The 16,497-nt window shown below is 42.3% G+C and overlaps 1 protein-coding gene across 11 annotated transcripts in view; it reads right to left on the bottom strand.

Annotated features, from left to right (window-relative positions):
* Positions 1 to 16,497, bottom strand: part of dpp9 (dipeptidyl-peptidase 9) — a 101,249-nt gene that overhangs the window by 14,071 nt on the left and 70,681 nt on the right. For all 11 annotated transcript variants that reach the window (XM_078198175.1, XM_078198183.1, XM_078198177.1 and 8 more), the window contains 3 exons: positions 11,567 to 11,719; positions 8,342 to 8,477; positions 1,934 to 2,079 (listed from right to left, as the gene is read on the bottom strand). In XM_078198175.1, coding sequence (XP_078054301.1) covers positions 1,934 to 2,079; positions 8,342 to 8,477; positions 11,567 to 11,719 — 435 coding nt within the window. The remainder of the gene's footprint in view (positions 1 to 1,933; positions 2,080 to 8,341; positions 8,478 to 11,566; positions 11,720 to 16,497) is intronic.

Raw genomic sequence — 16,497 nt, 5'->3', positions numbered from 1 at the left:
CCCCCATTCCATTCTTCCCCTTGCAACCCTTTGACAAGTTCAAATCACAGGTGTAGGTTGGCAGAGCTAGTGCTTAGAAGCCCAGCTACGTGCAGAGGTACTCCTACATTTTAATAACCTAACATCGCATACCTTAACATTAAGAAAACTTACTAGCTGCTTGTTCAGCTGATACTACCCTGTGCTATTACATCACTGGCTTGTAAGTTTGTCTGATGCAAGGCAGAAGGATAAGCTCCTAGTGATAGGCCTACCCCAGTCTGGCTCCCTAAAGTTACAGTTTGGACAATCAAAAGTGCAGAGTACTGTGCGCCTGCCTTACTTGGATTAGCCGTTGACTTGGTAACAAATCTCCACTGCAAGTAGTCTTGGAACTTCTGAACTGTAGAGACCCCCAACATGGCTTCATCCCAAACAGGACAATCATCAGCCACTAAAGATAACAGGCATGAGACACCACCCTTTAAGGATATATAGGTTATGTTTAAAATATGAATTCACGCACGAACCCTTGGAAATATATCACTGTTCTTTCAACATAGCTGGTAAAATCCTGAAATTCTCTGCATAACACTATCATGGGATTACATTCACCACAGACAATGCATTGACTCTCGATGCCAACTCAGTCCCAGTTTCTCAAAGGTAATTAACGATAGGCAATAAAGTGCTGCCTGTGGCAACATTGCAAAGACAGGGAAAAAGACTGATAGAAATTAGCTTCAGAAACGTCAAAATAATATTCTACCTTCTACAGCTTTCTTCACAAGTTCCTTACGCACTTAAAACATTCTGGCTGTTTAAATTTGAAAAACAAAACAACCCAGACACTAATTAAAACAAGAAATGGGCGGCACAGTAGCACGGTGGTCAAGGGCGGCACAGTAGCACGGTGGTCAAGGGCGGCACAGTAGCACGGTGGTCAAGGGTGGCACAGTAGCACGGTGGTCAAGGGCGGCACAGTAGCACGGTGGTCAAGGGTGGCACAGTAGCACGGTGGTCAAGGGCGGCACTGTTGGCCAGGGGTTGAAAAGGGGCAGCTAAAGTCTGCAAACTCTGCTTGAACTGCAGTAACCTGAAGCTTGAAACTGGCCTGAACTGGTTAAGCTTACTTAGTTACAAAGGAAATGTTGTAAGGCATAAGCCCTTATTTAGGTAGAGAGCAATGATTGAGCAAGGGCCAATGACGGAAAGATACAAAATAGCGAGGAAATTTGAACCAACAACGAAGAGGCAGCATATCTTGGAAGAGATAAGGAATAGGATAAGAATGGGAGTTTTGGGACCAGCTGCAGCGAAACTCCGGAGCTAACCACACAGAAGAGGAAGACGTGGAGGCGGCATCCAGAGGGAAGACGCCTGGCCAGCGTAGCTCTTTTTCTTCGATAATATCTCTCACATTCTGAGATTATTCAGGAATGGCCATGGAAACCAATGGGAGTGCATTTCAGACTGCATCTTTTGATACAAACTGCATGATTTTTCTACGCTGCCTAACAACGATAAGCAATAAAGTGAATTACTAATAGGGACAGGACTGCCTCCTCTTCTCTTTGTACCATGCTGATAACCATTGCCGGTAAGATACGGACAAAAGCTCCGTAGCACAGTGATTAGCACTGCTGCCTCACAGCGCCAGGGACCCAGGTGCAATTGCCGGCTTGGGTCATTGTCTGTGCGGAGTCTGCACGTTCTCCCTGTGTCTGTGTGGGTTTCTTCCAGATGCTCTGGTTTCCTCCCACAGTCCGAAAGACATGCTGATTAGGTGCATTGGCCATGTTAAATTCTCCCTCAGTGTAACTGAACAGGCGCCAGAGTATGGCAACCAGGGGATTTTCACAGTAACTTCATTGCAGTGTTAATGTAAGCCTACTTATGACACTAATAAAAACATTTTAAACTTTAAAGAAAAGATGTCTCCTGGTAGCCTTACCTGTGGCCCTCCATAAACAAAGAGGATAGTGGGGTGCTTGCGAGCTGGCTGCAGGTTGTGAGGTTTATATAACATGCCGTACAGCTTGAAACCAGATTTACTACTGAAGTTGAAAATTTCAGGTGGCACGTAATCAGGGGGACAACCTGTTCAAGATAAGGGAGAAAAGTTAAAACTTACTCTACAAAGTGACATGGATTCAGGTCAGTTTATTAAACATTTCCACAATTTGTACTGCAACTCGTGGCATTATTACTGTTCAAAGCTCAACTGAAGTTCGACCAGTGACCTAAAGCAGGGGTCTCCAAACTTTTCAGTACGAGGGCCACATCGTATATTTTACACATTTTCGGGGGCCAAAGAAAAAAAATTAGTTTTATAAATGAATGAATAAAATTTAAATGAATGATTAAGTTTTATTTGGATAATTTTTGTAATCAGCATGATATGATTCAGAACAAAAGAGAAATGTGACAATTACAAAGAAACAATGCCATGCTTACACTGAGAAATGATATATAATGAGTAAAAATATCAAACATTAGCAAATGCTCTGACAAAATAATCAATTGCTTAACTGCAGATGAGAAAAGCAGGCTATTCATTTTTTAATTAATTTTATTTACTGAAATTTTACAAGTGTTTACTTGAAATGAGAATTTGCCCAATTTTGTGGCACACAACTAAGAAAAATAAACACGCCCCAAGAAAGAACTTCAGTAAAACAAAGCAAAGAAATTCAAAATAAACTTGAACCATTAATAAAGGTCGAACAAAAATAAATTCAGTCTGCACCTTTCTACACAATTCTGGCAATTGGAGTTTTCAATCATAACCAGCAAATCATGAAGTTTTGCACAAGATTAATGGGAATGATGGAACTGCTTTTTTAATTTCAAAATATTGCTGAACTGAGGTTTCAAGCTTGAGGAGCCAATTATTAGAATGGACTTCAAATGCTCATCATATAAATTTGCTCAATATTTGGACTTGACATCCTTCATTTTTGAAAATGTTTGTTCACACAGGTACGTTGTACCAAAAACTGATACAAATCCACAAGCAAATCGCTTCAAATTTGGAAACTGCTTGGGCTGCAAAGATTTATAAAATTGGATCAGATTTCCTTCTTTATACTGGTCTTTCAGCATGTCATCTGATTGGAGATCAATAATTTCCATTTGAAACTGACTTGGGAGTGTTTCAACATTGCAGCCAAATGGATTTTGAAACAGCTTTATTTCATCTGTGTTTCCATCAAGATCAGAAGATCGTTCCTGAAATTGTTTTTGCAAGTCCTTAATGATTTCTGTTGCAAAAGGAGGAAATTCTGCTTCACTTCCTTCATGAAATTTTTCACAACATGGAAAATGAACCAAGTTATGAACTTTCAGCTGTCCTTGAAAAAGCATCAGTTTTTCCCTGAATGCCTTGACATGCGCGAATAGATCACAAATCAAATTTGTTTCACCTTGCAACTTCAGATTCAATTGATCATATGGCCTGTCACGTCTGCAAAAAATGCCAATTTCTAAAGCCAGTCAGCGTTTGATAAAAGTGGTTTGGGTCGATTCTTCTCTGTGAGAAAGGAATCAATTTCCTCTCTGAGCTGAAAGAACCGTGATAGAACCTTTCCACAACTAAGCCATTGAACTGCTGTATAACAAGGCAAGTCACCGAACTTAAAATCAGTTTCTTTCAGAAAATCACGAAACTGGCGATGATTAAGCCCGTGAGATCGAATGAAATTCACTGTTGAAACAACAGGTTTCAGAACGCAAGACATATTTTCTGCACAATGCTTGTTGATGGATAATGCAATGCAGAAACATGGGCTTTGAGAATCCACCAACCTCACAAGCTTTTGTGATTTGTCCAACCAAACCTTTCTTCACCCCAGACATGTTCTTTCCTCCATTAATTGTCACGCATTGCAATTTATTCCATGCCAGGTTATATTCTAACAGTTTTTTGCAATTCTTTGAAGATGCTTTCTCCAGTTACTGTGCTGTGCATGCTATGCACTGACGCTAATTCTTGTGTCACATTAAATTCACTGTCGACGCCACGGATGAATACTAGGAGTTGTGATGTGCCACACACATCAGTCGATTCATCAAGTGCGAGAGAATACAACTGAAAATTTCTTGCTTTGTCTGCAATTTGATGAAATATATTGCTTCCTATATCCTCAATTCTACGAGCAACAGTATTTGGCACAAGACTGATGATTTTGAACAGATTTGCTTTTTCTGGGCATAACTCTTCCACTGCTTCCATTATACACTGATGAGATCTCCATTAGTGAATGGCTTTCTTCTTTTAGCCAACACATAAGCTAGTTTGTAACTGGCCCTGGTTAAAGCTTCATCTTCAGTTATCTTCTGTGTAAAAAAAGCTTGTTGGGAAAGCAACCTGCGTTGCATTGATTCAAATTTTTCCGAACGCTGTGTTCCTGTGAATTGGGAATAACTTGGTTCATGTTTGGACTCATAGTGCCGACGTACATTGTACTCCTTCAAAACTGCAAGTTTCATTGCATATGACACACAAGGCTTTATCACCTGCTTGTACAAAGTACTTTACACCACATTCTTCATTAAACAGGCAGCACTCACTGTCCACTTTTCTTTTCTTTTTTCCTTCCATAACTGAATTGGTCTGAATTGCCGCCATCATTGTCATTGTTCTCGCTCATTTCAGACAGATGGAGCTTACGGATTGGATAAAGCAGCTGTCACTCAGTCAATGCAGAGCGGCAATTGGATAACACATGTCTCAATTACTGATTCGTTTAATGAACTGTCACAGGACGGCAGCTCTGATTGGACAATAGGCCAGTAAAGAGGGCGGGGATTCCCATGGGCCCATCAGACACCGCGGGGAGCGGCAGCAAATGTCCGGCCTGTGGCTTCGGTCCCCGTGTCCGGATCCTGAGTCAGCGGCGGGGTTCCGGACTCTGGAGTGTTTTCGGCTGTGGGAATCCCGTCCCGCCCCACTGGCTGCGGGCCAGATGTTAGCCCGCTGCGGGCCAGATGTGGCCTGCGGGCCGTAGTTTGGAGACCCCTGACCTACAGAATCATACATAGAGTCTAGTACTAAAAGAGGCTAACAGGGCAATATTCTGATCCCTGACTCTTTGCTGAACTAGCTGATCTCTGTCACTGTGGCAGGGAGGGCTCTAAAGCGGATCTCAATACCCTTATGCTGGGCAAGAAAAATATTAGCCAGATTGTTGCCCTTAATCATAGGCCAGTTCCCTGAACTGGCAATGCAAGTATGAATTGACCAAATAAAGTTTGTGTGGTCTATCAACACTCATTTAGGTTTATGCATGATGAATTTTCAGCTGAGTTTGATATGTAGAACAATTGGCATACAGGACTGCATCAAGCAACAGCCATTGATTGTCACTGGAGTGGAGGGGGGAAAGAGCCCAGCCAGATGCACTCTATGATCATTTATTTTAATATTGTTCCCTATCCTAGTTAGACCAGGTGAAGCTGTCCACTGGAACACAAGTGCCTTGGTCTTCACAGGCCACTTGTGAGCTTTAAGGCCACACCAAATGGTTAAATTAGTATCATTCATCTGCAAGAATTTTAATTTGGGGATTTGAGCATAATTTTGATGCTTCATTTAATTAACAGGAATGCTAAAAAAAACACCTTTACAAAGCCTAGGCTCTCAAACTTCAATCAGGACACAGCAGTAAGAAGTGAACACAAATAGGACTAAGTGGCTTCGGTTTTGAGGATTAGCCTCAGTCTGGACATCTCCATCTCAGCTCCCCTACGGTGAGCAATAGAATGCAAGGTTCCTTACTCAGTGGAGGACCTCCACCTAGTGGCCGATCAAGGAGCATCAATGTTTTAGTCATTTCTTTTGAATTTACACTTAATTTTGCTTAATGGCTGCAATCATTTCTCTCATTACTTATTAAACCAACACTCCATTTTTCTAAAGGTTTTGACTTTTATTTTACACATGCTTATGAGTACCAATTGCACACCAGTACATCTCTACAGCAACTATTTTTGTGTGTGCCTCAACAGTAAATACCACGATGATATTCAAATATTGGGATCATAGCAAGGCCAATTCCGTCCTTAATTGACAAATCTGTGATTCAAAGAGTTAGCCAAACCATAATCAAGAGAATGACAAGATGTCTTTCCTCTTTCTAGCAAGGATCACCAAGATTAATACACACCTTCCTATTAGTGCCCAGGTAAGCCAGCATTAACCTAGATTTCAGTTAACTTCAGTATTTGGAATTTCCTTAAACAGCTGAGCCATTGCAGAATCCCAGTCATAGTTGCAAAGATAGCACCAACAGTGGAACTTCATTAACACACCAATGATCCATTGATTTTAGGGTGCTGACAGTGGCACCTAATTATAAGGATAAGATATTTCGCTTGCCGGGAATATATATGGACTATGACCTGGTGTCGTGTGACCTCTTATCTTGTCCACCTCAGTCCAACACCAGCATCTCCACATTGTGGCTTACATAGAATAGGCATCAATGTTCACAAAATAAATCATATATTCATATGCTAATTATTATAAAGTTATTTGTGTTCACCCAAAATAATTTTTTGCACGCCATCTTGACTTGCAAAATTAATGAACAACGCTGGTTTCTATACAGAACAGCACAAAGATGAAGTGAATTTCCTGTAGTAATTTCCAAGTAGGCATGTGTTCCACATCATGAGCTTTCCTTTGCAGGATCAGAAACAGAACCACAGAAAATATGTTCAGAATATTCACAGCAGTATTTCTTTCCTACCAGTGGATAGCATTGCCATGAATTTTTACAGTGCTTCTGCCTTTATTTGAGTACAGAGGAATTGGAACCCGGCAAAAACTATCCATTTTGTTAACTAACAAATTTTGAAGAGTGAAAACATGCCAACAAATTGCTGCCCATTGTACTAGATACTAAAATCAAATATCATACAACCATAATACTTTTTTCAAATTTTTCCTGCATTAATTCCTTGCCGGTGTAAAGATCGTCAGACATATGACAATCACCAATACTTACCCGAAGTGGAAATTGTGAACTTGGACAGCGAGTGACAATTGGGCATTCAACTGTGAACAATCAGCCCAGTGCTGTCTTTACCAGATATCCACCCACATGCCATGGGGAAATGGGACGGCTAATGTCCCAGGCTAGCACTCTGGGGACATGGGCAGCTCAGTGGCACTGCCTCTCAGTGCCAGGTTTGATTCCTGGCTTGGGTCACTGTCTGCGTGGAGTTTGTACATTCTCCCCATGTCTCCGTGGGTTTCCTCCGGGTGTTCCGGTTTCCTCCCACAGTCCAAAGATGTGTGGCTTAGGTGGATTGGCACAGTAAGAAGTTTAACAACACCAGGTTAAAGTCCAACAGGTTTATTTGGTAGCAAAAGCCACACAAGCTTTCGGAGCTCCAAGCCCCTTCTTCAGGTGACACTCACCTGAAGAAGGGGCTTGGAGCTTCGAAAGCTTGTGTGGCTTTTGCTACCAAATAAACCTGTTGGACTTTAACCTGGTGTTGTTAAACTTCTTACTGTGTTTACCCCAGTCCAACGCCGGCATCTCCACATTAGGTGGATTGGCCATACTAAATTGCCCCTTGGTGTCAGGAGGACTAGTTATGCGAAATTGGTAGGTTGATTGGCCATGCTAAATTAATCCTAGTGTCAGGGGGACTAGCAGGGAAATATGAGGGGTCACAGGGATAGGGCCTGGGTGGGATTGCGGTCGGTGCAGACTCGATGGGCCAAATGGCCTCCTTGTGCACTGTAGAGATTCTATAGATTTTATGGGTTCAAATCCCACCACCGCAGCTGGTAGACGTTAAAATTCAATTATTTAAAAAAAATCTGGAATTTAAAGCTAGTTCACTAACGGTGACCACGATAACTTATAACTTGTAAAAACCCATCTGATTCACTGCTGTCCTTTAGGGAAGAAAATCTGTCATCCTTTCCTGACTAATATGTGACTCGATACCCACAGCAATGTGGTTGACTCTGAATTGCCTTCTGAAATGAGCAAGCAAGCCACTCAGTCCAAGGTGATTAAGGAAGGACAACAAGTGCTGGTCTTGCCAGTGGCACCCAGATTGCATGGAAAAATAGAGAAAAATGCTGAAGACACTGGATAGCAGGAATACTGAATACTTTCCATCCCCTCCCTTCCCCTACCCTATTTTACATTGCCCAGGGTCAATGAAACAAATTGTAGTGCTCCAGCTGCTACCTCGGTGGAGATTACACAGTCCAGGTAATGAGACTGGAACTATCTGATCTCTGCATTTATCAATCGAGATGCTGAAAAGTTGGTTACATATTAACCCATGGGGAATGTTTACTTATTCAATGCAATGACAATCCCATCAGGATACTCACCTGCAGCTTCCATCATGCTGGCACAGAATTCTGGCTTTTTGTGCAAGTGGTCTTCTTCAGGACCTGTCAGTTTATATATATGGACACAGGGAGGCGTGCTGACATTACTGTAATGGCTGATGAACATATCAAAATTCTGAGGAAAGTTGAAGAGACAGTGCGTTACAGTTTAAATTTCTATGCTGTGAAAAGCTACAAGCTCATGCACATAACCATATTACACAAGTGATTTCCTCACAGATCCATGAATCAGTTAACAGTAGTGGGGATGCTCAGAATCAGGTGAACGTTGGCTCTATTCTCTCCCCACCGATGCTGTCAGACCTGCTGAGATTCTCCAGCATTTTCTGTTTTTGGAACTTACTTACAAGTTATTTAAGAATGACCATGGAGTAAGTGAGATTAAAAATAGACAAATCTGGATTCATGCTTTCCACTTCAGCTTATCAAGAGGAAAGTGTTGATGCATTAATCACGATCATGATGTTATGAAACATTTGATTCAAGAAATGTCTCCTGGGATTGGAAAAACTACCAATGTCACTCCATTATGTAAGCAGAGGAGGTGCAATAAATGAGGAAATCATAGGCCTATTAGTTTAACATGGGATAGAGTGACTCAGCGCAGGAACACAGGACTTAGGGACAGAAGTAGGCTCTTCAAGCCTGTTCTGCCATTCAATAAGATCATAGCTGATCTCATTGTGGTCTCAACTCCACTTTCCGGTTTGCCTCCTTTGCCTGTCAAACAGTCTACTTAACTCAGTCTTGAATAAATTTAATGACCCAACCTCCACGCCTTTCTGGGGAAGAAAATGTCACATACTAACAAACCCTCAGAAAAAAGTTTATCTCATCTCAATCTTAGAATGGAGACCTCTTATTCTAAAACTTTATCCTCTAGTTCAAGCCCTCCTCCCCACAAGAGGCAACATCCCAGTATACAGCCTATCAAGTGCCCTCAAAACGTTTTAATAAGATCACCTCTCATTCTTCTAAACTCCGACGGGTCAAAACCCATTAAACTCGCTTGATAAGGTAAGCTCTTCATTCCAGAAATGAGTCGAGTGAACTTTCTCTGAACTGCTTCTGGAGTAAAAAGGATGTAATTGCTAATAAGGAGACCAAAACTGCCCACAGTACGCTGGAGGTGGTCCCACCAACACTCTGTACAGCTCCTATTAAACTTCCTCCTTTCATATTCTATTCCCCTTGTAATAAACCTCAACATTCCATTTTTCTTCCTAATCATTTGCTGAAAGTGCATATTAATTTTTTTGTGATTCATGCACACCCAGATCCCAGGAGATTTAGAAGGGATTTGAGAAAAACCATTTTCACCCAGAGAGTGGTGGGAATCACAGAAACCCTACAGTGCAGAAAGAGGCCATTGGGCCCATCGAGTCTGCACCGACCACAATCCCACCCCGGCCCTACCCCCTTATCCCTATACATTTACCCGCTAATCCCTCTAACCTATGCATCTCAGGACACTAAGGGGCAATTTTAGCATGGCCAATCAACCTGACCCACACATCTTTGGACTGTGGGAGGAAACTTTAGCACCCGGTGGAAACCCACGCAGACACGAGGAGAATGTGCAAACTCCACACAGACAGTGACCCAAGCCGGGAATCGAAGCTGTGAGGCAGCAGTGCTAACCACTGTGCTACCGTGCTGCCCGAATCTGGAACTCAATGCCTGAAAGGGTAGTCGAAGCAGGAACCCTCACAACATTTAAGAAGCATTTAGATAAGCACTTGGAATGCCATAGCTGGAAAATGGGATTAGAATAGATAGATAGATGCTTTATGGCCAGTAGACACGATGGGCCAAAGGGTCTCTTTCCGTGCTGTAAAACTCTATGACTCTAACACCTGTGGAATGAAACGCTGATTGTAACTAAATATTACAATCACTTCCCACAGTCTGAGTTCACTGGAGGTTGGGAATCTCACTTACTGAAGTGTCCTGATTATGTATCTTCTTCATTTGCTGAAGCGTGAGAAGCATGTTTTACAGAGGGAACAGTTGATAAATGGCAAGTAGACTTTATACAAGAAATTGCAATTGCCTAAGAACTGCACAACCAAAAATGGATAACCTGAGCTTTTGTTAGCTTGTGTCAAGCCAACTTGTTAGTTTTAATGCAAGAAGCTGACATTCTTGATACTGCAGTGCAGGACATGCTCCCCCTAGTGTTACAAATAAACACAGACTTTCATTATAGTAAAATAAAGATCCGATTAGACCACGTCTAGGTTAATTTCTTTAGTTCCAGGCACCACACCATACCACTGGAAAGCTTTGAGCAAATGTGCAAAAAAGTTAATTCGAATGCTACTGGGACTGAAAGAGCTAATTATGAGGACAGGTTGTATAAACCTGGCTTGTATTCTTTTGAATATAAAATAATGAGGGTTATGATTAAGGATTTGACAGGGCAGATGGAGCTAGGCCATTAAGCAGTGGTGTCAGAAAACGCTTCTTCATATAAAGGGTACTGCAAATCAAAACTCACTCTCTCAGAAAGCTGCTGAGATTGGAGTCAGTTGAAAACATGATTTTTGTTAAATAAGAGTTACTTAAGCCAAGGTGAGAAGGTAGAATTGGTCAAAACCTAACTGAATGATGAAACAGGTTCAGAGGGCTTCTCCTGGCCATTCACAGCTCTAGATCCTATTTCCTCAAGTAAACACGCTCAGACAATGGGGTTGGAGGACAAGAGGAAGCCATTTTTCTTTTCAACTAGTTTAATATCTGGAATTTTTTTTTTTGAAGAGGCAGAATCTGGGAAACCTGATTCTGCGCCACTGCTAACCTCAATTTCCGTGAGGAAATGGTCATGCCATTTTGAGGCAGTGCAGCTAATCTATGGAATGCACATTGAATCTGGGGCCCCCTCACTCTCTGAAACCATGTGAATGAATCTAATCATTCACCTGATCAGGAATTACAAATAAAAATAAATTGTGATATGGATGTTAAAACATAAATAGATTTATGAAAACAAAATTATTTTTCTTGGAAAAGCTGAAAAGAAGAGATCGTTCAGGAAGTGGTTAAGCAGCTTGGGTTTAAAAACGTGTAACGAACTGGAGAAGAAGGCGGTGTTGCATTAAGGTGGTTGGCAATGGGTCACCTTCTCATTTAGCTTGCTGACTAACCTCTTAATTACTTTTAATTTCCTTCACTACTTTCCTGAATTCCACTGAATTTACTCACCTGGCTCACTGAGCAGCTATGCGAGAAGCCAGCTTTTGTTAGTTGAACTATTTCTCCTGGAAATTCATAATTTACCACATAGAGGTGATGTTCCAATGGAGTGTCTTTAGTGGCTTGAAAATAGACTAACTTTGTTGCTTCATTCACCCAGATCTGAAAAATATAACAAGCACAAATGGTTCTAAGTCTTAAAACATCTCTTGACTGCTTGAGATCAAATGCTCTTTTTTTAAAAAAGCTTAAAATAACTGAAAAAATAAAATCATGCTCAGTGCACTTATTATCCTCAAGTGACGTTCTTAATCCATAAGCTCATTGTTTCCAACACTGCTATCAGCAATAGATAGAGAATCGGATATATGTAATAACCAGTACTCTATCCCAGTAGATGAGTGCAACGTGCTCTCTTCAGGCAGAAGATGCGTTTGGAAGGTTGAAGTCCATATTACTACAGCAACCTGCACAATTCAAAAAATATTGTACAAGCACTTCACCTGTCCACCACTGTGCTCCACTGAAACCAATGCTCAGGTATTGTTAACTAGGGAGAAAGTCAGATGTGCCGCCTTCTAAATCAACTGCTTGCCATTACCCACTGCCCAAGTTCATGTGAATAAAGTTGATGGCTTCAATTCTGAATCACTACCCACTAACACCTGTTGGAAGTAATAATGTACAGAGTTCCGGGTCGCTCAGTTTGGAGGGATGGGGGGGCAGTAGTTTCCTGTGGCAAAATGGCCGTTAAACATAACTCACATTAGTCATGGCTTGAGGGGGTGACCACTGCTCCGTCTGTACAAGACATTGGTGAGGCCGCAGCTGGAATACTGTGTGCAGTTTTGGTCCCCTTACTTGTGAAAGGATATATTGGCCTTGGAGGGAGTGCAGAGAAGGTTCACCAGGTTGATACCAGAGATGAGGGGTGTAGATTATGAGGAGAGATTGAGCAGATTAGGTTTGTACTCGTTGGAGTTTAGAAGGCTGAGGGGTGATCTTATAGAGGCATATAAGATAATGAAGGGGCTGGATAGGATAGAAGTGGAGAGATTCTTTCCACTTAGAAAGGAAACCAGAACTAGAGGGCACAGCCTCAAAATAAAGGGGGGTCAGTTTAGGACAGAGTTGAGGAGGAACAACTTCTCTCAGAGGGTGGTGAATCTCGGGAATTCTCTGCCCACTGAAGTGGTGGAGGCTACCTCGTTGAATATGTTTAAGTCACGGATAGGTGGATTTCTGATCGGTAGGGGAATTAAGGGTTATAGGGATCAGGCGGGTAAGTGGAACTGATTCACTTCAGATCAGCCATGATCTTATTGAATGGCGGGGCAGGCTCGAGGGGCTAGAGGGCCTACTCCTGCTCCTATTTCTTATGTTCTTATGTTCTGCCTGAGAAATTGTTTGAGCAAGCAGTGAAATTCCATCAACAACTAAAATTGGTCTCGAGTGAAACTTTGGTTTGAAACCAGAATAATTGCACATTTACAATTATAATGTATGCTGTTCGTACACCCTTCAATGGCCATAGAAATTGCTCAATCAACTGGAATTATTTTTGATAAACCCAAGGGGAGAACACTGACCATCTGGTGTTAAAAGCAGTTTGTAACAGTCATACAGCCACAGGGTCCCAGTGACTTGTGAACATATGATGATGCTGCAGCTGAAAAAGTAATTTGTATGAAGTACTGGAGACATTTTGCTGGCCTGACTGGGCTCGAGAGCAGAGTTAGTTGTCCTCAATTATAATAAGGTCTGTGGTGATATAAACAGGGCCTAGTTTTAAGGCTGATAAAATTGGAAATCCTAAATTAAAGAATTGGGCATATTGAAATCAAACAGTCAAACCTCAGGCAGGCCAATTGTACAATACACAAATGTGTCTGGGCCTGACCCATCAACCACCCATCAAAGGTCGTTACACTCTACTTGAGACTTAGCAGGAGATCATGGCACCTCATTGAAATGCATCGGTCTATTGTTAGAAGCCCAGATCGGGCCAGACTTTCTGTCACCAAGAGTTCCTGTAGATACCTTATCTGATAACAAGTTCAACAACATGGAGATGGACACCTGGGGGGCAGACCCTGGTGTCCTGTCAGGCAGACATCAAGAAACCCACTGGGTATTGGAACCCCCTCCTGGGACCTCATTGGCCGGAAGCCAGAGAAGTTTCTGGAAAGGCAAGCAGGCTGGGGATAAAGGGACACACTCAGAGGCACACTGCAGCGAAGACTCAACGAGGGAGGCAGCTGTGACCATTCGGAAGACTGACCAGAGAAGGAAGGAAGGAAGAAGCTGCCATCGAGACTCACCTTCGTGACAACAGACCAGAGGGACTCAATCGAGCCTGCAGTTTAACCAAACCATCTTTACGGGTAGTATACTTGAATCTGGGGTATCCTCTTGTTTTATGTGGGTAATTTAAGGGTTAATAGTGTTATTATTAATAAACTTGTTGAACCTTGACTTGTGTTTGTCCACTTGCAAATAAGGGCACCGGGGTAAAACCTTGGAGTAAGTAAACTGGTTGAAAGTATCTGAGAATTAACAGGTACAACAGGTCAATGCAAGTGGATGCATCACATTCCTCCTTTCTGGCAACATGGCGGTGAAGCTACATTGTGCCTAATATTCTACCTACACTGGAGTGCCCAAAATTACAGTTTATCCAACATTTTGGACAAATTTCCAATTCCTTATACTTTAAAACCCAAAAATGTTAATTTTGCCACTTATTGCATTATGTAACTGTAATTTGCAGTTTCAGGGAATTATCCATTTGAATTCCTAGTTCTCTGTTCACCCACAAACCTCTTCAGTACAATGATACTTGCATATCTTGTTTTCTGTTCAAAAATGTATTAACTTCATGGCACCCTCATGGCAGACTGGTGCAGAAGGTGAAGTCGCATGGGATCAGAGGTGAACTGGCAAGGTGGATACAAAACTGGCTTGGTCAAAGAAAGAAGTCTCACAACACCAGGTTAAAGTCCAACAGGTTTATTTGGTAGCAAATACCATAAGCTTTCGGAGCGCTGCTCCTTCGTCAGATGGAGTAGAAATGTGCTCTCAAACAGTGCACAGAGACACAAAATCAAGTTACAGAATACTGAGAATAATGCCCTACAGAATAAATTATCAACAGTGAACAGACCATCAAGGGACTGACTGGTCACTAACCAAAAATTGTTTTATTTCCCATCCCCATATCATTATCCTCCATTTCCTGTTACTAAGTCATTTTTTGTCCAGTTAACTGGCTCTAATTAATTGAGATTAATAGGCACAAGGTACACTGAAATCAACCCAACAGTTACAGTATTCTGTAACTTGATTTTGTGTCTCTGTGCACTGTTTGAGAGCACATTTCCACTCCATCTGACGAAGGAGCAGCGCTCCGAAAGCTTATGGTATTTGCTACCAAATAAACCTGTTGGACTTTAACCTGGTGTTGTGAGACTTCTTACTGTGTTCACCCCAGTCCAACGCCGGCATCTCCACATCTTGGTCAAAGAAGACAGAGAGCAGCAGTGGAAGAGTGTGTTTCTGAATGGAGGGCTGCGACAAGTGGCATTCCACAGGGATCAGTGCTGGGACCGTTGCATATAAACGATTTGGAGGAAAATGTAACTGGTTTGATTCGTAAGTTTGCGGATGACAAAGGTTGGTGGATTTGCAGATAACAATGAGGACCATCAGAGGATACAGCAGGATATAGATCAGTTGGAGACTTGGGCGGAGAGATGTCAGATGGAGTTTAATCCAGACAAATGTGAGGTAAGGTCTAATACAGATAGGAAATATACAGTCAATGGCAGAAGCCCTTAAGAGTTTGATAGGCAAAGGGATCTGGGTGTACAGGTACACAGGTCACTGAAAGTGGCAATGCAGGTGGAGAAGGTAGTCAAGAAGGCATACGGCATGCTTGCATTCATTGGCTGGGGCACTGAGTTCAAAAATTGGCAAGTAATGTTGCAGCTTTATAGAACCTTAGTTAGGCCGCACTTGGAATATAGTGTTCAATTCTGGTCGCCACACTACCAGAAGGATGTGGAGGCTTTGGAGAGGGTACAGAAAAGATTTACAAGGATGTTGCCTGGTATGGAGGACATTAGCTATGGGGAGAGGTTGGAGAAACTTGGTTTGTTCTCACTGGAACGACGGAGGTTGAGAGGCGACCTGATAGAAGTCTACAAGATTATGAGAAGCATGGACAGAGTGGATAGTCAGAAGCTTTTTCCCAGGGTGGAAGAGTCAACTACTAGGGGGCACAGGTTTAAGGTGCGAGGGGCTAGGTTTAAAGGAGATGTACAAGGCAGGTTTTTTACACAGAGTAATGGGTGCCTGGAACTCGTTGCTGGGGGAGTAGTAACAGTAGTGACTTTTAAGGGGCAGCTTGACAAATACATGAATAGAATGGGAATAGAGGGATATGGTCCCCGGAAGGGTAGGGGGTTTTAGTGAAGTCGGGCAGCATGGTCGGTGCAAGCTTGGAGGACCGAAGGGCCTGTTCCTGTGCTGTAATTTTCTTTGTTCATATGCATTCACAATCTCAAACATCAAAGTCCACACATGGGTGTGCGCATACAGGTTATGTTGGGTGGGGTGGATGGGGTTTGGGCAACTGCTGGATGCATGATTAAAGTTTACGTTTATTTATTAGTGCCACAAGTACATTACATTAACAGTGTAAATCCCCTAGTCGCCACACTCCAGTGCCTGTTTGGGTACACTGAGAATTTAGCATGGCAAATGCACCTAACCAGCACATCTTTCAGACTGCGGAAGGAAACCGGAGCACTGGGAGGAAACCCACGGAGACACAGGGAGAACGTGCAGACTTTGCACAGACAGTGATTAGTCACTGATAATTAAGATCCTGTGGTTCAATACCTGTAGCTAACACTCATTGGTACCCAAGCAAACTGCCA

This window comes from Mustelus asterias, chromosome 26 (assembly GCF_964213995.1).
Source record: "Mustelus asterias chromosome 26, sMusAst1.hap1.1, whole genome shotgun sequence".
In the NCBI taxonomy this organism is placed as follows: domain Eukaryota; kingdom Metazoa; phylum Chordata; class Chondrichthyes; order Carcharhiniformes; family Triakidae; genus Mustelus; species Mustelus asterias.
Note: the sequence above shows the minus strand (reverse complement) of the source record. Positions and strands in the feature narration are given on the sequence as shown.